Source organism: Manis pentadactyla, chromosome 14 (genome assembly GCF_030020395.1).
Source record: "Manis pentadactyla isolate mManPen7 chromosome 14, mManPen7.hap1, whole genome shotgun sequence".
Lineage (NCBI taxonomy): Eukaryota > Metazoa > Chordata > Mammalia > Pholidota > Manidae > Manis > Manis pentadactyla.
This window is the reverse complement of record NC_080032.1, coordinates 3,665,153-3,690,573: the sequence shown is the minus strand read 5'-3', so window position 1 is coordinate 3,690,573 and position 25,421 is coordinate 3,665,153. Positions and strand designations below refer to the sequence as shown.

At 45.1% G+C, this 25,421-nt stretch overlaps 1 protein-coding gene across 2 annotated transcripts in view; it reads right to left on the bottom strand.

Annotated features, from left to right (window-relative positions):
• The window catches only part of DGCR2 (DiGeorge syndrome critical region gene 2), an 85,320-nt gene that overhangs the window by 31,618 nt on the left and 28,281 nt on the right, over positions 1-25,421 (bottom strand). Inside the window, exon 2 of one of the 2 annotated variants that reach the window (XM_057492235.1) lies at positions 18,453-18,575. The exons of the other annotated variant lie outside the window; for it this stretch is intronic. Coding sequence (XP_057348218.1) covers positions 18,453-18,575 — 123 coding nt within the window. The remainder of the gene's footprint in view (positions 1-18,452; positions 18,576-25,421) is intronic. 2 annotated transcript variants of the gene reach the window in all.

The following is a 25,421-nucleotide window of genomic DNA, read 5'->3' as shown; positions in this document are numbered from 1 at the left end:
GGCAGAAGAGCAGGGCTTCTGAGGGACAGCAGACCAGGAGACAGGAGGGAAGGGAGGAGAAGGGCTGCCCAGCAAGGGCACAGCACGGGAAAAGGGAAAAGGGCACAGGCAGACAGTCTCGGAGAAGCAGGTCAGCTCGGGTGTGCCTCAGTTTCCCATCCCTCCCATCTGCTCAAACCAGCTGGACCCGCGAATCCACTTCGGAGCTCGGCTTCTTCCCCAGACCACATAGCACCTGGTATGTGACAGACCCAGCGGCCCTCCAAAGATGGATGAATCCAGGGCGGAGGGGAGAGAGGAAGAAGCCACAGCGTGTGTGTCGGGCCACATGGGCACTGACCGTCAGCGGCCTGGTTGCTCCCTGCTGGGGTGAAGCCATCCTAGGCCTGGGAGGAGCTGGACAGCAGATGAAAGGGGAAAGGAAGGTAGCCAGAGAACCAGAGGATGCTCCTGTGTGCACAACGGGCTCTCTGGGGCTCTGGGGGCAATTCTGAGCCCTCCTCCTTTCCACCATTTCTCTTGACATCCAAACGCCCCCATCCACACGCCCCTTCATTCCTTCAGTGCCTGTTACACCCACCACGGAAGCCCACGGGCACAGACAGAGGCCCTGCCAGCAAGAGGGGGAAGGCTCGGTGGGGAGACAGTGTGATGGCAGACGGGAGACCCCCAGGGCCCCAGGGGCCAGGAGAGCCAGGACATGGGGGTGGCAGGGCAAGAGGCAGAGCTCACCCGAGTAGCCCCTTTACAACCTCTAGGACCCCTCTGACAGTAAAGAATTTCCTTCTGAGACCCACAGGCAGCGCCGCCCCCACGGGGCCTGGCGGCAGGTGTGCTGCTGGGCGGCTGGCCTGGCTCTCCTGGCTGAGCTGATTCGTGGGCCGCCTGCCCTGGGAACCAGTTTCAGAGGACCCCCAAGTAACCTCCCCTCCTCATCCTCCCTCTCAGAGAGCCAGGCACTGTCCTCAGCACAGGGATCCTGGCAGTGAACAGGCAGCACACAGTCCTGTCCCCTAGTGAGGTTACGCCATCCTCTGCCATCAGTGACTGGCCTCGGACACAGGGCCCAGGAGTATGGTGTGTGACCAGCCCCAGCCCACGGAGGGCGTGGAGAGCGTGGTCCTTGCGCCACGGGTGTTCCGTGCTCTGCAGATGTCCTCATTGAGCTCTGGCTCCCAAAGATGCAAAGGGAGCCCATGGAGGGGACATGGAGCAGGGGGAGCGCATCGTGCCTGACCCGCCACTGGGAGACCAGGGACCTAGAAATGTTTTACAGATGGGGAAGCAGGCTCAGAAACGTTGTCAGACTTGCTTCAGGGCAGAAGTGGGGCAGGGGAGGTGGGCCCCTCTCCTCCGTGGCCACAGGACCCAAGGCTAAGGCCGATAGCCGGGTCACCGGGCGCCCGTCTCTGCTCCGGGGCACCCATCTCCCCAAGCAGCATGTTCTGCTGTGGCCTTGGGGCTTAGGGCAGCTGCCTCCTCCCCGAGCCCCAGACATGCCCAGCTTTCTGCTTCCCCAGCACAGACCTCACAAGGAGAGCTGGGGAACCCCAGGAGAACCTTGAGTCCAACCAGGAAACTGAGTCAGGGCAGGCAGTGTCATGCTTGCTTCCCAAAAGTGTTTGGCCAGAAATGAGGATTATTTGCAAATAAAGTACTAATGTAGATGTGAATGATTCTGATTTGTGTTTCCAGAAATGTATGATGTGTCCAGACATGGCCCCGGGTCTAGATGAGCTTGTATCCTCTCTGAATAAAGAGGAGGTTAAGACAGCCTGAGCCTCTGTAGGACTCCGAGTAGCCAGAACATGTACCACTTTCCTACTACACCAAAACAGGTTTAGAATCGTGGTAAAAAACCAGGTGTCGGTAAGTCAATGCCTGCTTACCAAAAGAGGATTTCTAGTATCAGAGATCCTGAAAATATTTTCATTACATTGTACATATTCTTTAAATTCTTTCCCCTCTCAGCTAGCGCCAGGGTTGTCTCGTTTACTGAGAATCTATGGTTAAAGGTTTGCTAGTTCGAACAATCCCCAGGGACCATCAGGGACCACCCACTGAGGTTTTGAGACCTAGCTTCTGAAATGCCAACATGAGCGCTTTCATTTCCCCATTTCACACCCATGCGGACATTATATGACTCAGCACAGAGAATAACAGCAAAAATACAGCCCTGTAACTTCCAAGCTCAAAATCTGCCTCCCTCCCGTTGCTCCTGGGTCCACGCACGTCTCGGGCACACGTTCACAGAGGGGCCATCTTACCTTCCTCTAACACCTGCGACAGAGGCCGACGCCACCAGATAGTCCCAGAACACTCTCAGGATGCGGCCTTGGCTCTCAACGGCCAGCAGAGCCTCTGGTGGAGGCTGAATGACCTACATAAGAACCCTCAGCCACGGTCTTCCTAACTCTTACATGTGTATGTCGCGGATGAAACTGCAGACCCAGCACTCTCCTCCCAGCTGCCGACTCCTGATTCCGTCTCCCAGAGACACCTTTTTTACCTATTTCTTCTAATACTTATGTCCGTATTTCCAAATAATAGGTTTAACTGGCTATTTCGTTTTATCGATTTTAAATGTTACCCACTGACTTGATGTTAAGGCAGGTGCACACTCAGATCATATACAGAGTTAGTTGCCAACAGGGCAGAATCAATTCCGTGACTGAACTCAGAAGGCAGTGAGCCAACAAGCACAGTCAGATCACTTCAATTCGCTAACAACTTTCTTTTTCCTGGAGTTAGCATTTGCACTGATTTTTGAGTTTACTTAGTTTTCTGTGTATCTACTGCCAATTTTTCTAGCTGCTACAGTAGATAACCACGGCTAGCAATGAAAACTTTAAACACTCAAAACATGATCAGGGTCTCGCAGCTTTACTTTGCTTTCCTGGGGGGCCCTTCCCTGGCTCCCAACCTTCTGGCACCGGTCTGGATGGGCTACTTTCTGGGCTGGGGCATGGCTGGGATCCTGGGATCCATCTGCTGCCTTCCTGCCTCACCCTCTGCTTTTACAAGATCACATTTTCCTCAGAAAAGGTAGGGCAACTTTCCTGAGTCTGTCCACATCTGAAAATTTCTTTATTCTGTTTTTTTGCACAAATGGTTCCCCCAGGCATGTAAATCCCAGTTAATAACATCTTGAAGCCTCCAGTTAAAGATATCAGATTGAACAAACATATTTATTCACCTTTAGCCTCTCCTGAAAGTCATTAAAACAACAGTAATGGAATTTTAAAAAGGCAGTTGCAAGGACAAGCAGAACAAGAAAGAGGATGCTTAAGTCATAAAAACTGGGAGAGAGATGATGATTAACTGAGAGGTGTCCACACATTGTAATTTGCCTGGGGACAACCTTGGTTTATACCTGCTGTCCCAGGTTAGCATTTGTTAGCCTCAAAATTGTCCTATTTTAAAAGTAAACCAGTCTAAACTTACTTAAGCCCAGAAAGTCACATTTTAGGTCAACAGCCAGGGAAGTGAAAAAGTAAACAATCTGGCAATATATAGCTAAACTACATTCACACTGACCCTTTGGCCCAGCAACCCTACATTTAAGAATTTACAGTGAACCTACCATTTGCAACAACATGGATGGAGCTAGAGGGTATTATGTTCAGTGAAATAAGCCAGGCGGAGAAAGACAAGTACCAAATGGTTTCACTCATCTGTGGAGTATAAGAACAAAGCAAAAACTGAAGGAACAAAACAGCAGCAGAATCACAGAACCCAAGAATGGACTAACAGTTACCAAAGGGAAAGGGACTGGGGAGGATGGGTGGGAAGGGAGGGAGAAGGGGAATAAGGGGCATTATGACTAGCACACATAATGTAGTGTGTGTGTGGGCACAGGGAAGGCAGTATAACACAGAGAAGACAAGTAGTGACTCTACAGCATCTTACTACACTGATGGACAGTGACTGTAATGGGGTATGTGGTGGGGACTTGATAATGGGGGGAATCTAGTAACCACAATGTTGTCCATGTGATTTTATATTAATGATAACAAAATTTAAAAAAAAGAATTTACACTGAAGGTGCGTTTCTAACAACTTGAAGGGAAACATGCAGGGGGCTATGTATGGGGGCAGTATATTTAACAGCAAACTAATGGCAGCAACCTAAAGGCCCATGCACAGGAGACTGATTAAATAAATTATGGTATGTCCCTCAGATGGAGTGCATTACAGCTCTGAAAAAGATCTTTATGAATTAATACACAGTGACCTCAAGGATATTTTGTTAAATTAAAAAAAAATTACAGTGCAGAGAGTATGCACACTAAAATACTTTTTTTTATGTAAGAAGGGGTCAAAGAAAAAGAGGAGGAAATAAAAAATGTAAATATTTGCTTATTTTTTAAAAAAAACAAAAAAATTTCAGGAGAGATAAGCAGAACTAATTGAATCAGTTACCTATAGGATGTGGGAACAGGGAAAAGGGAAAAGGAAATAGAACTTCCAAAGTGTATGTTTTTATATACAACCTTAAGAATATACTAAACATCATGAAATTGTACACTTTAAAGGGGTGAACTTCATGGCACATGAATTTTATCTCCATAACAAATCTTAAATTAAATGAAATAAATGAGAAGGCATAGTCCTAATACTGAATACAAACAGAATCAAATAATTCTAAAACTACCTTAGGATTGGCCCAATGATACATATACAGAGAATGTTGAAAACAAGGGTTCTTACTATGGGAAAAGGAAGATACAAATATGAGAAGAGAAGAAAACCTCTAATATAGCTTAGAATCAGAGGTATCAATAAATATGAACTTATTTTACAAAAAGGTTTTCTAGCTTTATCACACTGTAAGCGCTTAGAAGCAATGATACCCAAATAACTGAGCACAGCTAACACTCAGATCTTGATTTCTAAGTTCCATTCCTCACTGAAGTGGGGAGCTCCTTAGAGAAATGGCTGATTCCAGGTCCAGGGCAGGCAAAGTCCAAGATGAGCACGGAACATCTTGCAGGGCCAGAAGAAAAGGGTGCTTTACAAAGGATCATTTAAGTGGAGTGTGGAGGGAAGAAGTACAAAACCAACATTTTTTAACCACCACTATTATAACTGTTTCTGACACAAATCATCAATATAAGCTAAAACAATTGGTGTTACAGTTGTTGGAGAACATCTAGATTGCCAGTCCACAGATTATTTATTACTTATTCAGATTACTTTTCATTACAAAAGGGGAAAAAGACATTTATAATAGTTCTGTAATCTGGCAGATATTACCTTAACCACACAAGTGATTAGACTTAACATCACCAATAATGGGACAAACTGACTTCATGTGCCCGATGTGACACTTCATGACCTGCTAGGAAAAAGGTATCATCTGAATCTAATCATAAGCAAACAGTCCAAATTCAAGGACATTCTATAAAACAGCTGGCTTGGACTCTTCAAACAGGCCAATGTCATGTAAAATCAATGGAAAAAAAGAGAAAGCTGGGGACAATTCTTGATTAAAGAACAAAACAAGGTGGCAAGAAAATACAATAGTAACCTTTCAATAAATCCTGGATTTAAAGAAAAAAAAAACCTATGAAAGACATTTTTGGGACATGGAAAATTATCCATATGGACTGTATGTAAGAATAGTGTGTAGTAAGCTTTTTGCACATGAAAAGTGTATTGTGGCTGGGGGATTGTTCTTGTTCTTGAAAGACAGACATACAGATAAAATGTCATGATATTAGTATCAGTCTCTCAAAGGGTTCAGAAAAAAACACGTAGAGAAAGCAATTATAGCAAACTGCTACCGGTTGGTGAGTGAGGTCAGGGCCATATGATTGTTTCTTGTACTGTTTGTTCTTGCACCTTCTCTGTAGATCTGGAATCTTTCACACCTGAGCCCGGGCAGAAGGCAGCTGGCACACCCAGATCCCGTCCCCTGCCCTGGTGTGATTAGGCTGCCCCGCTCCTCCCAGACCCGAGGAGACCATGGGTGATTTGTTGACAAGGTAACGCAGGTGGCCTCTGGGCTTGGGGGGACAGCAGTCCAGCTGGAAGTCAGGGATCTGTACTAAGGGAGAGGGGGCTGACTCCCAGCCCCTCTTCCTCCACTGAGCTCCCAAAACCCCAGCCTCCAGGCCAAACGAAACATTCCTTTGTGGAAAAACCTGGCCAGGCCAAGAAAAAGGTCCCAAAGGATAGGAGATCTCCAGTGCAACAGTCCAGCCAGTTCGCCCTCTACTCTAGGGAGGTCCATGAGTACAGAGCTCCAAGTCCCTCCTGCCACATACAAAAGACTGGCAAAGGCCACCTACTTCAAGGGAGGGCCTTCAAATCAAAGGCAGAGACCCAAACCACAGAGGAACTGAGTGTGGAGAGACGAAGTCAAGCAACAGCGACATGCCACGAGCACTGGCCGACTGAGAGCCCTGTACTGCATACCATGAACCAAGAATGGGATGCTTTTAAGGAGCCCGTAGCCCACACCAATCCCCGCATCCACACCCACTAAAAAGCTCTCTCAGAAATGCAAACCTGACAGCAAAAATGGAAACTCCTTAAAAGAGGTGGTGCAAGTAGAAATTTCCACAAAAAGAGAGACCTGGAGAACTGGACAGATTAAACTTGGAAGGGAAAAGAAAGCTAGTGGTTTCATTCCCTAAACCAAAAGGCTTGAGTTTCTAAAAGACTGGCCAAGTGGCCAGTACAATGTACCAAAACACACTCAAAGCTGCTAGGAAGAAAGAAACAGGTTATGTTCAAGGAACAGGAGCTATCATGGCACTGGCAATGTTGAAAGCTTGTAAAAACGGAATAAGAGCTTCAATATTATAAGGGAAAATTACTTCCATCTTATAATTCTAAATCCCGCCAAATCAATCATGTATGAAAGGCAAATAAAGGCACTTTCAGACATGAAAACAGGCAATCAAACACTTCTCTGCTGTGGTCCTTTTCTGTAGAAGTTACTGAAGGAGGCAGCACACCACTTAACCAAGGGAAGGCAACCAAACAGGAGACCAGAAAACAGGATCTAATACGACAGACAGACAGACAGAGAGACAGAGACCCACCACAAGAGAGAAATCCACTGATCCCCCCACGCTGACAGTGAGCGGAGACCCCACGTGGACAGGGGAGGGTGGCTACAGGCTCTGCCGGCTCTAAGCCAGAGTGGGGTGGTCAGGAGCCGCAGGAGACAGAAGGTTCCAAAATGACTGACAGAATTCACAATACGTCTACAATTGAGGGGACATCAGGAAAGACGTCTCACTATGGGCATTTTTTTAAATGTCAATCTACAGCCACTATGGAAAACAATTTGGCGATTTCTTAAAAACTTAACATAAACTTACAACATGACCCAGAAATCCCACTCCTATGCACGTGCCCAAGAGAAGTGGGAGCGTACATCCCCTCAAACATTTGTGCAGTGATATTCACAGCAACTGTGTTCAAAGTGGAAGCAACTCAAAAGCCCATCAGACAACGAATGGATAAATGCCATGTGGGATTTTCCATAGTGGAATATTTGGTGAGCAAAGGAACTACTACTGATTCCTGCTGCAGCATGGATGAGCCTCAAATACATTCTAAGTGAAAGAAGCCAGACAGAGAAGATCGAGAATTGCATGATTCATTCCATATGAAATGCCCAGAGTAGCAGGTCTGTAAGAGACAAAAAAAAAAAAAAAGACAAGTGGCTGCTTGGGCCTGGGGAAGGGCACAAGGAGCACCTGCATATAGACATGGGGACCTTTTTGGGGTGACAGACATGCTCTAAAATCAACTGCAGCCATAGCTGTAGAACTCTGAATTTACCAAGAGCAACTTGTGCACTTTTAAAGCCTGGGAATTTTATGGTATATAAATGACATCTCAAAGCTGTTAAAAGGAAGACTAACACAGGACATGCAAAGTTTTTTTAGAAGAGTAAAACAAAAAGTCATTTCAACAATTTTCTTCTGAGAAGTGGGAAACTGGCAAGGCCCCACTGGCGGTGTGAGTTTAAACAAATCTTATAGAAACTATCTGAATTTTCGAATTGTGCGTTAACTTGAATAGAGCTACAGCTGAAACTGTGACCCAGACAGCTGGAGTTGGCCCCTCCGTGGAGGGGGGTGCCCTGCCCTGTGCGCCCTCACGTGGTGCAACTCCAGACCCCTGCACGGGATCCTCCCGCTTTGCAGGGGGGGGTGGTCTCCGCATTCTCTCTGTTGTGACGTAAGAAGGATCATGTCTAGGTCTTTCAAAAAGTATTGTGCTTTTCTAATCCAAAGCTATGTGACTTTTCTAATTCCTTCCCCTCCCATTTTTTTTTCTGTTTTCTTTAAAACAACTCTTACCAGATACTGGATCTTCTGGACTCTTTTTTTTAAATTAGTAAGAGCTCTTTCTTGCTTAATTATTCCTTTTCAGAGCATTCTGTTCATGTTTAGAAAACAGACCTGTGTATACATATTTTTTTTCATCGTGGTAAAATATATATAACATAAAAGTTTTAGCCATTTTTAAAGTGCACAGTTCAGAGACCCTGCTTTCAGTTCTTTTGAGCATATAACCACAGGTGGAATTGCTGGATCATATAACGTTTTAGCTTTTTGAGAAACTACCATATTGTTTTCCATAGTGGCTGCACCATTTTACATTCCCATCAACAGTGCCTAAGGGTTCCAATTTCCCCACATCCTCTCCAACTGGTTAGGATGCATGGCTGTTTTTATAGCAGCATCTTTTCATGCACACTCTTTATCTTTAAAATTCAAGTCCTTTGCCCTTTTAATCAAATTATTTTTGTTGAATTTTAAGAGTTCTATATATATTCTGAGTATTAGTTCCTTATGAAATACATGATTTGCAAATATTTTCTCCCAATCTACAGGTTGCCTTTTCACTGTTGAATGTTTTCTTTAATGTACACATTTTAAATTTTGATGTAGCCCAATTTATCTATTCTTTCATTGGCTGTGTTTGGGTATCACATAAAAGAAATTACTGCCAAACAGAGTATCATGAGGCTTTCTCCTATGTTCTCTTCTAAGAGTTTTATAATTTTAACTCTTACATTTAGATCTTTGATCCACTTTGAGTTAGTTTTTGTACAATTGTCAAGTAAAGGTTCAACTGTATTCTTTTACATGTGGCTGTCCATTCCCAGCACCATTAGTTGAAAAAATCTGCCCTTCCTCTGTATTCAGTGGTCTTGATATCCTTGTGTAAAATAATTTGACCGTATATATGTGAAGATTTACTCGTGGGCTCACTATTCTGTTCCATTAGCCTACATGACTGCCTTTATCCAAGTACCATCCTGTTTTGATTACTGCGTCAGGAAGCAAGAAATCTCCAACTCTGTTCTTCTTCAAGAATAATTTGACTATTTGAAGTCTTTTGAAATTTCATATGAATGTTGGGATGGAGTTTTCTATTTTGGCAGTAGTATTGACAGCTTCCTAAATCTCCCAGTCCATGAACATGGGATGCCTTTTCATTTATTTGTATCTTCCTTAACTTCTTTCAACAGTATTTGAAGCTTTCAGTGGACGAGCCTTTCAACTCCTTGATTAGTTTATTCCTAAGTATTTTATTCTTTTTGATGCTAATATCAATGAAATTGTTTCCTTAATTTCCCTTTTGGGTTGTTTACTGTTAGTACACAAAACACAACTTCGTGTTTTTGTCCTGCAACTTTGCTGAATTCTTTCATTATCCCTAACATATGATCTGTGTGTGTGTGTGTGTGTGTGTGTGTGTGTGTGTGTGTGTGTGATCTTTAGGGTTTCATACATAAAGAATCATGTCACCCGCATAGAAAAACATTTTATAATTTAAAAAATTGAAAAAAAATGTTACTTTCTTTCCAATTCTCCCGCCTTTATTTTGTCTAACTGCTCTGGCTAGAACTTCCAAATACTATGTTGAACAGAAGGGGCAAAATTCTTGTCTTGTTCCTGATCTTAGAGGAAAAGATTTCAGTCTTTTACCACTGAGTATGATGTTGGCTGTGGGTTTTTCATATATGGTCTTTATTATGTTTTGGTAGTTTCCTTCTCTTTCTAGTTTGTTGAATGTTTTTATTGTGAAAGATTAATTCTGCCAAATGCTTTTGCTGCAATGAGATGCTCACACAGTTTTCCCTCCTGCTCTGTTAGTGGGTGTATTACAATGATTTTAGTTTGTTGGACCATCCTTGCATCCAAGATTAAGTCCTTTTGGCCATGGTGTGCACTCCTTTTAATGTGCTGTTAAATACTGTCCACTAGTACTTTGTTCAGGATTTTTGCATGAATCTTCATGGGATATCAGTCCGTAATTTTCCTTTGGCAGCTTGCTTCTAAGAATTTGTTTCATTTAGCCCATCTAGTTTGTGGGCATACAATTCTTCATTGTACTCTTACGATCCTTTTTATTTCTATAAAATTGGTAACGCCCCAACTTTCGTTTCTTTTATTTGGGTGTTCTTTCTTTAGTCAATCTAACTAAAGTTTGCCAATTTTATTGATCTTTGGTTTTACTGGCTTTCTCTATTCTGTTTACCTGTTGTGATCTTTATTACTTTCTTCCTTCTGCTAGCTTTGAGTTTAGCTTGTTCTTTTTCCAGTTCTTTAAGGTGTAAAGTTAGGTTGTTGACTTGACATCTTTTTTTAATGTACGTGTTTACAGCTATACATTTCCCTCAGCACTGCTTTCACTGGATCTTATCAGTTTTGGTATGCTGTGTTTTCATTTTCATTTCCCTCCAGATATTTTCTAATTTCCTTTCTGATTTCTTCAGTGTGTGCTGAATTTCCATTATTGGTGAATTTTCTAGTTTTCCTCCTATAGATTTCTACTTTCATTAGATTAGAAAACATACTTTGCATGATTTCAGTCTTTAAAATTGATTAAGACTTGTTTTGTGGCCTAACATATTCCCTATCCTGGAGAATCTTCCACATGCACTTGAGAAAAAAAAAAAAAGCGCATTCTGTGGTTTGGGTGATCCTGTAAGTGCCCAAAGCTCCTTCACCTTCATTCATTCATTTTATCCCAAAGGCTCAATAATTTCAAAAGTCCTTTTTTTAAGTCCACATAGTCTCTCTTCTGCCTGTTGGAGCCTACTGTTGAGCCCCTCTAATGGATTCTCCAATCAGGTCACAGTGATTCTCTTTGGTTCCTTTTAATAATCGCCTTCTCTTTGTTGGTGGTCTCATTTTGTTCACCTGTTGTTTTTCTGACTTCCTTTAATTCTTTGAGCTTATATTAGCTCTTTGAGCAAATTTAGTAGAGTAGTTTTAAACCCTTGTCTAGGATGTCCAATGCCTTGTTTCTTCAGGGATAGTTTCTGCCACTAAATTTTATTCCTTTAAAGATGCCATGTTTTCCTGTGGTCCTTTGAATGCCTTGTGATTTTGTTGTTGAAAACTAGGCATTTGAAGAGAAAGTCACCTCTCTCAGTCTGTGCAGACTGGCTCTGTGTTGGGGAAGACCTTCCCTAATTAGCAAGATTTACTCTGAGCCTTGGGACCAGCCTTGGGTCACATTCCTTGCATGCTGGGCAGAGAGGAGGTGGAGCAAAGCAAGTAAAAATGCCACACTTCCTATCATTTGAATGTGGCTTTTTCTGGACTGGGTGTTCCTGTGGTTGCTGTAGACCTGTCTTCCAGAGGTTTTGTGAAGTTATTTTAGCCAATCTCTAGTTGCTTTTTTAATGTATCTGTGGGGAAATGAGGGTTTCAAACTTCAAATGGAGTTTCCTAGACTGCCATTTTGCTGATGTTAAATATATTTTTAAAACTTACTTTTACTCCCTGAATAAAATAACTGCTAATATACATTAAAAATTATTCTGTACCATGTTCTATTCTAGGCAGTTTATATGTGCTGTGTTATTTGAGCCTCACAGCAACCCTAAGTGGTAGGCATCTTATACATGAGGACAATGAAATTTAAAAAGCATCTTGCCCAGGGGCCCAGCCAGTAAGTGGAGGCAGCGTGGCGGCCCTCGCGGCTCAGGCGAGCCTCATTTAACCACCCTTCTACACACGGCAGAGCTGACCACCTCGGTCACTCTGCCCTTGCCTTTTTGGTCTAGGATGCTCCGTCCAGAACCTGGTGAGCACCTCATGGATGTTTCCCCACAGAGTCTACAGAGCACTGGCTGTCTTTGTGCTGAAGAGGAAGGCGGGCCAGCTCACCAGAGGCTCGGTGAGCACAAGGAAGCCAGGAGCTGGTGGGTTCTGGGGAGCATCCGGCGGGGGACCAGAGCTTTGGTCAGGAACCCTCCCTGGTGTTGACACCTCCCCCAGCTCTTGCAGGGAGAGCCCATTTCCCCAGGACAGACTCCTTCAACTGCCTGCCTGAGGCCCAGTCACAACTCTGTAATCCTGCAGACCTGCTGCTGGCATCTGGGGAGCAGGGCAGAAGACAGGCTGAGGCTCTCACCTGTTCCCACAGAGAATTTCTCTTAATTCCTCAGCTTTCAACCTGCATGGTTCCCCTCTGCTGGGCCTGGCGTCTCCTACTTTGCCAACTTTAAGTCTGAGGGTTGTCTAACAGAAATATAATGCGACCACATTTCAACAAGATAGTAATTTTAATAATTTAATATAACCCAATATATTAAGTACTATCATTTCAACATGTACTCAATATTAAAAAGTATTAATGGGTGCTTTACATTTTTTTGTACTAAGTCTTTGATATTCAATGTGTATTTTACACTTTGTAGGACATCTAGTTCTAAGCAGCCACAGCCCAAGGGCTCAGTAGCCACATGTGACTCACAGCTACCAAACTGGAGAGTGTAGGCCTAGAAAAGAAGCTTCACGTCTGCTGGTGGGAGAGAGAGCCTTCTAGCTACGCAGAGGGAGGAAGGACGGGGGGCAGGGGGCCAGAACCCCACCAGCTCTCGCTGCACTCCCACGCCAGAGGCTCGCCAGCCTCAGCACTGAGGGCATCCAAGCCTTTCAGGGGTGCTGCTTGTCAAACTGGCTCATTTCCTGGTGTTCTCTCTCTCAAGCAGGCCCACGGTTGCAGTTTCTCTGCTATGCTAAGTCAGTTTTCATTCTCCTTCTATTGGCTTTTCTAAAAAAGAAAAAGAAAAAGCTGAAATACTCCAAGAATAGATGAAACACACATGTAGAAATAAAACCTAATAACCAAATACAGTGGTGCTAGAACTCAAACAGCAGCCGTAGGGCTGAACCTCCAGGTTTGCTCCCAGCCCCACTCCTGTCTCCCCTCCAGGGAGAAACGAGGGGCCTGAACTTGGGGCCTCACAGCTTTGCCTCTTTCTGTTAGGTCATCACAGGTGGATATAACTGTAAATAAGATAATGGTCAGTTTTGCTTGTATTTATTGTGCTGTATGTACTTTTTGGCACTTGCCTTTGTTACCTATTTGTTTTTGGGATTCATTCATGTAGCTGCGAGAACTTAACATTTTTCTGGTCCATAAAACTCCATCGTGTGGACACAGACTTTGGGGCTATTTCCAGGATGTATATTAGTGCTGCAAAGATTTCTTTACAGTTTCCCCAAATGGAAATCCTGGATCGTACACTATGAGAATGCTCAGCTTTTAAAGTTAATGCCTGTTGTCCAAAGGGAGTGCATGAGTTTATCCTTCTCACCAATAGCAGAAAAGATTTCCAGGACACCTACATCCTCTCCAACATTTGGTTCTGTCAGATATCTTAATTTTTGCCAATCTAAGGATCTGTAAAATGGTATCTCATCTAGTCGTAGAATACTACTGAGATTGGATATCTTTTTATATGTTTAACCACCATCCTTGCTAATTTTTCTGATGTGTTTGTCTTTTGTCCATTTGTAAGAGTTCTTTACATGTGCTGAATTATAATTACAAGCTTTGAGTGCTGAAAATACCTTCCCATTCTGTGGCTTGTCTGTTCACATTCTATTGGCACTTTTTGATACAGGGAAGATCTTAATTTTAATCTGGTGAAAACAATCATTTTAATTTTAGAATTAACATTTTTTGTGACTAAAAAAAAAATTCCTATCACGGTGGTAAAGGTATTCTCCTATACTGTCTTCAAGAAGTTTTTCTTTAATTAATGCGAACCTGATTTTTCTGTAAGATGTACATAGAGATTCAATTTCATTCTTTTCAGACTGACACAGCACTATGTACTGAAGGGTCCACCCCTTGCCCACTGATATGTAATTCCACCTCTGCCATATGTCAAGATTTTTAGGGCTGTGTCCGGCAGCTCTTCTGTCCCCCTGGCCAGTGTGTGCTTCCCTGAGCCAACTAGCATAAGCACCGACACTGGGAGGCAAGGGCCCGCTCCTCCTCTTCTCCAAAGTACCCTGACACTTTTAGGACTTCATTCTTCCCGACATTTTAGAACTAACTTGCCACATTTCCCAGAAAACCCTTTGGAGATGCACTGAATCCACAGATCGATATAAGAACGGCAGCTTCATCATACTGAGTCTTCCTAGCCAAGAACATCCTGTCTCTATTTATTCAAGTCTCCTTTACTGTCTCTTAATAAAGCTGCCTTTAATGGGGCTTAATACATTTTGCCCCATTAAAACTTGTACACATCTTTTGTTAGTTCCCCTTTATATCAAAGATGGTTCTGTCAGGAGAACTGAAACCATGCTAGGTATTTCAACCACAAAAGAGATTTAATTCAGGGCATTAGGTGCCTTCCAAACTGAAAGGGCTCGAGTGTGGACAGAAGTAATGTGGGCCACCTCCTCCGATTTCACCTTGGCAGTGGCAGTGCAGAGAGCTGGGAAGCCTCTCCTGCCCTTCACAGCAGAGAAACCTGCAGAGAAACGTTGCCATGTCACAACTGCTCGGCAGCCCTGCAATGGCTGGCCGGCCAGTGGGCAGGTGGGAGCCACCGCAAACAGTCACTTCCACCTAAGCACACACAACACTGGCAGAGGAAGGATTCTACCTCCCCCTGCTTTCCAAATCTTGGGCAGGCTCTCCGAGCTAAACAATATCCGGAGGCCTGCAGGCGCAGGGTCTGCGTGTGCGGCTCCAGCCCTCCAGCCCCCGAAATGCAGGGCAAGTCCTGAATGCCTGGACTAACTCCAGCGTACCATCCATCTCCTATTCTCCAAAAACGTGCTGAAAGTACTGATCTATCCTTATACCTTCCCCCATTTCCTCCGTCCCTCTGGTTTTCTCTCTCTCATATTCTTTTATTGTAATTTTAGCAGTCTTTTAGCAGGGCAATGAAGTAATCTTGTGCTGTCACTCCAGAAGCTCATGCTGAAAAGCAGCCTCACTGATCATGGCTGGGTTTCCCCAAAAGTTTACGTAGACTCTCCCCATACAAGAAGGTGGCGACCAGCTAACCCCTACCCGCAAACCCCTCCTCGCACACAAAGATTTTTCTTCATCTTTTTTTTCTCTTTTTTTTCTGGTAGGGAGAATGTTAATGAATACTGTACCTACGTTCATGGTTTTTTTTAAAGTATCGATATACAATCTCATGAAGGTTCACATGAACATTGTGGTTTCAACATTCACCCAGATTATCAAGTCCTCACCACCCCACTGCAGTCACTGTCTGTCAGGGCAGCAAAATGCTACAGAGTCACTACTTGTACTGCTGTCCCCATGACCTACTTATATTGTGATTGCAAATTATTGTGCCCCTTAACCCCCTCCCCCCCCTTTGGTAACCACCAATCCCTTCTTGGGGTCTATGAGTTTGCTGCTGTTTTGTTCCTTCAGTTTTGCTTTGTTCTTATACTCCACAAATAGGGGAAATCATTTGATATTTGTCTTTCTCCACCTGGGTTATTTCACTGAGCATAATACCCTCTAGCTCCATCCATGTTGTTGCAAATGGTAGGATTTGTTTTCTTTTTATGGCTGAATAATAATCCATTGTGTATATGTACCACACCTTCTTTATCCATTCATCTACTGATGGACACTTAGGTTGCTTCCATATCTTGGCTATTGTAAATAGTGCTGCGGTAAATATAGGGGTGCGTGTGTCTTTTTGAATCAGATATTTTGTTTTCTTCAGGAACATTCCTAGGAATGGAATGACTGGGTCAAATGGTATTTCTAATTTTAGTTTTTTGACGAACCTGCATATTGCTTTCCACAATGGTTGAACTAACTTACATTCCCAATATATTCATGATGTTTAAAAAAATGAATTTCTTTTAAAAGAAATACAACAGAATTCCAGCAATTAATTCAGGAATGTGAGAAACAAATATTACATTGTTATTTGTATATTTTGATAATTTAAATTTCTCAGAATCCCAACTTGAAGAACAAATAGAAATCAATATGCTTATCCCACTGGCCAATGGCGTGGCACTACAGCACAGGGCGGACTGAGTGCCAGGTGTCAGGGGAAGCCAGGAGTGAACCCAGAGGGCCCACAGGGCCTCGGCCCACCCCCTCCCGGAGCGGCCCAGGCCCTCACACCTCAGCGAGTCTGCACACGCTTGCCGTCCTCAGGCCCTCAATGGTTGGGGCGGTTCCCTCAGAACTCCAGGCTCCTGTGAGAAAGACTTTATTTTTCTGTCTGGGGGTAAATACATCAACCTATGTCACTTCAAGTCAACACTGCGCTGAGCGGAACCTGTGGCCCTCTGTGCTGGAGCACAGGATCCAAAAGAGAAACCGGACCATGTTACTGCTTCCCGCAAGCCCGCGGTGCGCGGACAGGCGACCCGTGAGCGCCTGCCACTGTTCTCAGTACCTGTAGTGGGGCAGTTATTACACACAACTGTAACTAAGCCAAAGGGTGCTTCCATTTTAAAGCAAGCCAAGAATCACTTGGTCCTTTGCTCAGAAAATTCAACAGGAGGCTGGATATTAAGCCTCACCCCGTGAGACCCGAGGAAGCCCCAGCGACGATGCTGGCATTCACTGGGCTGACTGAGCGCTGGGCAGCCGCATCCCGAGCACCGGGAAGGCATGCTCTCTGGGCGGGGATCCAGGGAACAACGAGGTGGGCTCCCAGACACTGGACTATCCCGAGGCCCCTGGCCCGGCCGCCACCTTTCAAACACTCACGTGGGAAGGCAAACACCTCAACCAAAGACACGCACAGCCCAGTAAAGGAAGAACAGGTTCAGGGGGCGGTCAGGGGTGCCCCTCTACATGGCCGTCTTGCACCAAACGCATCTGACCAGATCACTTCTGCTGCTTATTTTGGAATGCCCCTCAAAGAATATCCCAAGCTCAAATGTCTTCTTCTGTTTGATGCTATACCTGATCCCCCTGGTTGGAGTCAATCAGTTTTCTCATAGCACCTGGCCTAGAGGAAATACACCTCTTCTTTCATTTACTGAATGTTGCAAAGGACCCCATCTTAGGCCACGTCCCACTGAGCAGGAGGACAGGTCTTCTGCCCCTAGGGAGCTCACAAGCTGGAAGGCACCATCAAGCATGGGCACTGGTGACAGTGAGCATTACCAGCAGTTCAGATGCTGTCAGAAAGGGAAAGGCAGGTACTGGCAGAAGCCAACCTCAAGCCAGAGGGCCCAGAGATGCCCACTTGCTGTGCTATCATCTGAGCCAAGCCCTGAAGGACAAACAGGACACAGAACACATGGAAACAGAACAAGGGCATCCCAGGAAATGAGAAAGGCACAAAGGAAGCATGTGGCTAGGAAATTATTACTGCGGTGGCACAAGCAGCAGCTCAGCAGAGCCACTGAAGGGGAAATAGTGATAAATTAGGTTAGCAAAGTAGAACCAAGCCAGACTGAAGAAATTTGAATGCCCGATCAAATGAATTTAGGTCTGAGATTCTCAAGCTAGAATAAGACACCCTTCCCCTCTCTGGGGCTTTCTCAGAACCACATAGAGTTCTTAGACAAATCAGTGTATGTACATGTATGTCAGTACATCACACACACACACACACACACGCATGAGCACGTGAGACCCTACACCTTGCGCCCTAACCCCAGTACAGAACCGGGGCTGTAGTGAGCACCATTGCTCCTGTGTGTGTTACACTCCACAAGGGCACAAGGGCAGAAACCCAGCAGAGAACCAACAACTTGGAGTCCCTGTGACATCTGCATACATCTTTAGGAGCCCACACATCGCCAGGAGGAAACCCCCACATGAAAGATCAGTAGTGACTGAGCAGGACACAGACACAGCCCAGGCCTAGATGACCCTCAGCAGGCTTCTAGCTATGCTGCAAAAGGTGCCTGCATCCAGAGCCAGGTGAGGGGGCAAGAGGGCAGCACGGCTGCAGGTGCACGTCCTGGGTGCCTGTCTGTCTCAGCACAGCCCTGACCCTGCCTCTTGCAAGTTCTGGGATCTGCCAGTGTTAGGCATCTATTTTTAAAAAGACAAGAGACACACAGACGGGAGGGGGTCAGCTCCCAACAACCTCCCAGTGCAGGGACAGAGCACAGGTTATGGGTTGATACCATCGCCCCCTCGTGAGAAGCACAAGCACACAGCTACAACAGTGAGGCGGGGGCCACATGCGTCCACCTGCCTGATACACTCACCTGGACAGTCGGTTTCGTCGCTCTCATCCTCACAAGTCACCCAGCCGTCACACTGCCAGGGGAGGGGGATGCACTGGATGGCGCCACTGCGACAGGCAAACTGCCCAGGGTTGCACCGCAGCTCTGTGGAACCAAAGGGCAAGAGGCCGTTGAGGAAGCAGCAGGCGTAGCAGAGACCTGGAGTGGCCAGGCCTGCCACCGCCTGGTCCTGCCACTGCCAGGGCCCCATGAACCTGGGCCAGACCCCAGGTAGCCTGCCCACAGCCCATCTCTCCTTGGCCTGCACGTAAGCCCCGAGGAGCAGCTGAGAGCTGGGCCCACAATGCCATGTGTCCCCAGAGCAGTGCACCCTGCGAGGCACTGCTCCTTATGAGCCACCTCACACACACACCATGCTCCTGCCTAAGTCAGGCTCTGCCTGGACCACAGATGAGACAGAACCAAGAGGGCACACCTCTCACCTCTGGAGGGATTCTGGGTCAATACGGAGGCCACACATACACACGGGCACACACACACTTGGGTTTCTGGCAGCAAATGGAGGTCGCTACACAGGAGTGCACAAACAGTGTGAAGGAAGGAGAAACTGCCCCCCTCACTGGGCTCTGGAAGGCTTCCCAAAGAAGGTGGGACGTGAACAGGGTTCCTGAGACAGGCCCATGGCGTCAGAGGGTATGTGTAATGTCACAGGAAAGGAAGGGCATCCCAGAACAAGCAGGGCTCGGGACAGAAGAGCTTGTCAGCAGACTGCGTCTGAGTGACAGACGGAGAACCACTGGAGATAAGATCAGAAATGCAAGGGCCGGATGACGGGCGGGCGTGTGGAGGGTAAGATATTCTGACTTTTACTTAGTACGCTGCAGGGAGCCACAGCAACATGACTGAGATCTGTGTTTTAAGCAAGGTATCACTGGTGATGGTTTCTGGAAGCAATTATCATAGGGGGGCCAGACAAAAATATTAAATAACTCAGCAAAGTAGGTGAACTGAGGCAGGGGTTGGCAAATGACAGGCCTCAGGCCCACTCCTGCCCATAAAGTCTTACTGGGTGTGTCGGCTGCCAGCACGTGCGGTCGGTCTACGGCCGCCTCCAGCTGCATCAGCAGAGCCGCGTGGTTCCCAGAGGGACTACGTCATCTGCAGAGCTGGAAGTATCTCCTCCCTCATTCTTTAGGGCAGTCTGCAGACTCCGGACCCGAGGGGGCGACTGGTAAGCAGGCACACCACGGGACCAGGGGAAAACCGTGAGGCGTGAGGGGCAGAGTCAGCCATGCAGCCGATGGCGCAGGACAGAGAAACAGACGGGCGGCTTCCGGTCGCCTCCCCTCCCCCACCATCAGCCCACCGGCACCGGGCAGACGAGGGGGCTCCCTGCACCTGCGCCTGCACAGAGCTGTCAGTCAGTCACGGCTGATCTGTCAGGAAGATGGACCCATCCAATCAGGCAGGACGTGGACGCCAGGCCTGAGCCCTCCCTGAACCCCACGCAGGGAAGCAGGCCGCCGCGCCCGCATGGCAGCAGAGCACCTCTCCAGAGGGCCCTGTGGGGAGGGGCAGACGGGCACAGCCCCACCCGTGTGCCCCTTAGGGCCAGGCCCAGCCTGAGTGTCCTCGGGTCCCAGGTGAGGCAGGAGCAAGGGCCGGGGAAGGGGCCGTGGACTCAGTGTTCGCTCTTCCCCATCCCCGCCACACACTGTGGTGGAACGATTCAACCTAACCACAAGGAAAGCCTTCATAAAACACGTAACACTGATGAAGAAGTCGCAATGCTTTACATTGTATAAGGCTTTCAGCCAAGGTGGCGTCATAGGGATGGATTTAACCACCCACCTGAAACAACTGGAAGAAAGTAAAAAGGACAAAATATAAGAAAACATCAGTTCTCCAGACAGTGGACATCTGGCAACAAAGGGCAGTGACCTCCGAGAGTCAGGAACCCCATGAGGTGAGGTGAAGGGCATTCCCAGGCTGCAGAGCAGGGAGAGGGGCTCCAGGGGGGCCCATGAGGCACCTGGAGGTGAGTGGACGCTGTTGAAAATTGGGGGAAACCAAGTCAGGCAGCAGAGCACTGGCAGGACCTTGCCCTGCACAGCCCCGGAGGAGAGAGAGCTGCTGGAGACGGACTCCAGAGATCTGCGGAGGGGCCCGCGGGTGTGGAGCACAGCACCCCCAGTACGTGGTCTCAGCAAACCACCCCAGGCCGGGCAAGGAGCCCGCCTGAAGGATAAGACGGAACAAAAACCGTAGTTCAGCAGGCCGTGGATGGGACCTGTTTATGGGCCACTGAGTCAAGTACTCAGAAGACCTTTGCCACATTAGTGGGAAAAAATTAACTCCAGACTAAACACTGCTCAGTCCTGCCTCACACAGAGTACAAATAAGAGCTGAAAGGATCAAATTATTTCCAAGTCTCATCCCAGAACCAAGTTCAAGGATAAGAGTGTTAAGAATGAAAAAATATGCAGCAACCAAAAAGGTAAAACTCACAAAGTCTGGCATTCAATATAAAACCACCAGACATACAAAGAAACAGGAAATTACAGACAAGATGAAAAAAAAATCAGTTAATTAAAACTGACTCGGAAACAGTACAAATGATAGAATAGACAAGGACATTAAAAGTTGTAACTATACTGCAAATGCTCAAGAAGCTAGAGGAAAAATGAAACATGTTAAGTAGAGATATGGAAGATTTACAAAAGAAATCATCCACTGCCTGAGATGAAAACCACACCAGACAGGATGAAGCATCAGTTTTGAGACTTGAAGACAACAGCAGAAACTCTCTCTAAACTAAATCACAGACAGAAAAATGCCTGGAAAACCTGGAAAATCTGGAAAAATGCCTGCTGTGGGACAACCTCAAGCACCCGAATGCCCTTGGAGGGGACAGACCGAATGTTTGAAGAAAAAGTGGCTGAGGAACTTCCCGATTTCATTAAAACTATGAACCCACAGATCCAAGTAGCTCAATAAACCCCAAACTCAGGAAATATAAAGAAAACTAAGGCACAGCACAATCTATTGCTTACAACCAGCAACAAAGAGAATATTTTAAAGCAGCCAAAACAGAAAGACATATTACACACAGAAAAACAAGAAGATGCCAGCGGACCTTTCCAGAACAATGCACGCTGGAAGACAATATTTTCAAGTTCTGAAAAGAAAAAAGAAAAAGCTATCACCCTAGAATTATTTAAAGCAAAAACATGCATACTATATTGTGAGGTCTACAACATGCAGAAGTAAGACTTGGACAGAATAGCACAAAAGCCGAGAAGGAAGAGCAGCTTTAAGGCCTCGTACCACAGGCGAGTGGCCTGCCACCGGAAGGCGGACCGTGATCGGGATGAACACACTACACTGACATACACGTGAGAGCGAAGCGGCCAACGAAGACAAAATGGAATGCCAGTGTGCAACCCAAATGAAGGCGGAGAGAAGGGAAAGGGAAACAGAGAGCACAAACCGAAAACAAATGACAAAACAGTAGATTTTCATTAATTCTGCCTAGTCAATAAACTTACGGGGTGCTTTAAACACTCCAATTAAAAGGCAGACTTTCTCACATAGGTAAAAAAGCAAGACCCCACTATATACCACCTAAAAGAAACCCGCTAAAAATAAGGACACAAATAGGTGAAAATCAAAGAAAAACATTTAACTAACTGACCAAAAGGAAGCTGGGAGTGACATCACACAAAGTGACTTCACAACAAATGGCATCACCAGGAATGAAGGTCATTTAATAGTGACAAAGGACATGATAATCCTGAATGCTTATGCATCCACAGCAGAGCTTTGAAGTATGGAGGAAAACCTGCCAGAACTGCCACCAGAAAAACTCAGAATGACTTCCAACCCCTCTCTGAGAGAACAGAAAATCAGGATGGGCGCAGACACCCTGAGCAACGCCACCACCCGGCCGGACCCACCAGTGTTTACAGGACTCTCCACCCAGCAGGAGCAGAATACACATTATTTTCATTGGCATATGTAACATCTACCATAATAGATATTAATATTAAATGTAATAATAAATTTATTGAGATAAAACAAGTCTCAATAAATTTATAATGACACAAATCATACAGTACGCTCACAGCAGAAAGAAATCTGGAAAATCATCCAGCTATATGCAAACAATTGACATATTTTTAAATAGCCCATGGGTCACAGAAATGAAAAGGGAAATTAGAATTTTAAATTAATGAAAACTTGTGGAATGCAACTAAGGCAATTCTTAAGGCAAATTTACTACATTAAACTCTTGTATCAGTAAAGAAGAAAGATCTCAAATCCATGACCTCAGCTTCCCCCTTAAGGGAAGCAGAAGAGCAAATGAAGCCCAAAGCAAACAGCAGAAAAGAAATAATAAAGGCAGGAGTGGGAATTGATGAAACAGGTAAAATCATGAAAACAAAAGCTGTTTCTTTTTGGATCAACATGAATAAACCCCTAGCCAGACTAATCAGGAAAAAAAGAACACAAAATACCTCTACGAGAAGAGGGGTGTCATCACTACAGATTCCAGCAATATTAAGGATACCAAAGGCAGAGAACAGGTGGACTGTATGGATGCCTTTATATTACTACGTTTGACAACTTAGATGAAATGGACAAACTGCTTGAAAGGCACAAACCACCAAAGGCCACTCAGAAAGAAATCAATAGCCTAGATACTTTTACAGCTATAAAAGAAATTGAACTTTAAATTAAAAACCTTTCCACAAAGAAAAATCCAGGTCTAGACAGCTTCACTGGAAAATTCTATGAAAAATTTAAGGAAGAAATAACACCAACTCTATACAAACTCTTCCAGAAATTTCAGTATTAAAAATTACCATAACAAAAGCATCAAAAATAGGAAATACTTAGGGATAAATCTACAGACAGACGTGTAGTCCTGTACACTGAAAATTACAGAATATTGCTAAGACAAATTCTTTAAAGACCTAAACCTATGCGGACATATGACATGTTCATGGATTGTTAAGATGACAATTCTACCTACAGATTCAATGCAATCCCAGTCAATATTCCAGCGGGTCTTTTTGTAGAAAATGACAAACTGACTCTAAGATTCATATGGAAATGAAAAGGACTTAGAACACCCAAAGTAACTTTGAAAAAGAAGAACAAAGTAGGAAGACTTACGTACCTTCAGGACTTATGACAAAGGTACGCCCATCAAGGCGACAAAGCATGAGCATCGGGACTGGGGAACCAGAGGAGAGAAACCGCCCACGCGGAGTTACAAGGTGCAGAGGTAACTCCCTGGAGAGAGAACCGACCTTTCAACAAATGGTACTGAGACAACTGTATACCTATTTCTTGTACCAAAAACAAACTCAGAATAGATCAGAGATCTAAATGTAAAGCCTGCAACTGTAAAACTTTCTAGAAAAAAAAACACAGGAGAAAGTCTCTGTGACTCTGGGCTAGGCAAAGATTTCTTATATAGACCAGAAGTACAATCCATAAAAGAAAAAGTTCATAAAAATTAGACTTCATGAAAATTGAGAACTTTTCTTCTTCAAAGACACCATTAAGAATGAAAAAACAAATCATATACTGGAGAGAAAATATCTGTAAATTGAGTATCTGATAAAGGACTTGTACCTAGAGTTTATGAAGAACACTCAAATTTCAGTAGCAGGAAAACAACCCACCCAATTTTTAAAATGGGCCAAGGATTTTAATAGATACTTAACCAAAGAAGATACACAGATGGCAAATAAGCACATAAAAAGATGTTTAACATCATCAGGAAGTGCAAATTAAAGCCATAATGAGATACCATTATACACTTTAATTAAAGTGGCTAAAATTAAAAAGAATGATACCAAGGGCTGACAAGTATGTAATGCAACTGGAATTCTCCTACATTGTTAGTAAGAATGTAAAATGATACAATTACTTTGGAAAACAATCTGACAGTTTCCAAAAGGCTGAATGTATCCCTACCATATGATCCAGTCATCCAGTTAGGTATCTACCTAAGAGAAATGAAAGTACATGTCCATACAAACACCCATTCAGAGTAATTTTATTTGTAACAGCCCAAAGCTGGAAACAACCCACATGTCCAAAACAAGTAAAGGAATACACTGGATGGATAAATACAGAGTGGGGTACTACTCAGCAGTAAACAGGAATACGCCACAAATGTGCAGAGCAACATGCAGAAATAAAAACAAAAACAAGGGGTAGGGCAGGCTATTGTATGCGCTCCCCTGTTCTGCAGTGGAAGTTCAGGGATACACTTTTACCCCCCACCCTGCACAGGGAGGCACTCACTAAACGCCTGATGAACTGAACCGCTCAAAGATCTCCCTCCATTCTTTAAGTCTATAACAGAGGGTCAACAGCTCTCTGGTATCCCCGGGAAGGTCCTCTCCCTCCCTGATTCACCTGTACTGCAGAGGCAGTTTTGAGAGCAATCAACCTGTGAGTTAACACATGTGAATCATTCATTCACAAGGTATTTACCAAGCACTATTTTGTGCCAGGTGACTCTCCAGGTGACTGAGCCAGAGTGGCAAACAAAGCACGCAGAGCCGAGACTTGGCAGTGTGGCGGGCACCAACACACAGCCGGCCACTGAGGATATCAGCCAGGGATTTGGATGGGTCCCGCTGGCATTACTCCGCTTGTCGGTCAACATTCTTCTTCTTTCTGCCCATATTCTCCCAAGTCCCTTTGAAAAGCATCCAGCACAATTTCTGCCACATACAAAGTTGCTCAAAAATAGTTACCCCTCTTCCCATCACTGGCTTCACCAGGGTCCTGTCCCAGCTTCCTCTTGTGGTGACTGTCTCCTGGCTGTGAAATGGGAGACCCAGGCAGGCTCTTGCTAGTGAGTGGGCTGTTGACACTTTTTGAAATGATCCATGCCCTCACCACTTTAGAGCAAGGCCACAATGCCAAGATTCCAGCAATTCTCAAATGTTTTCATCCTCAAACCCT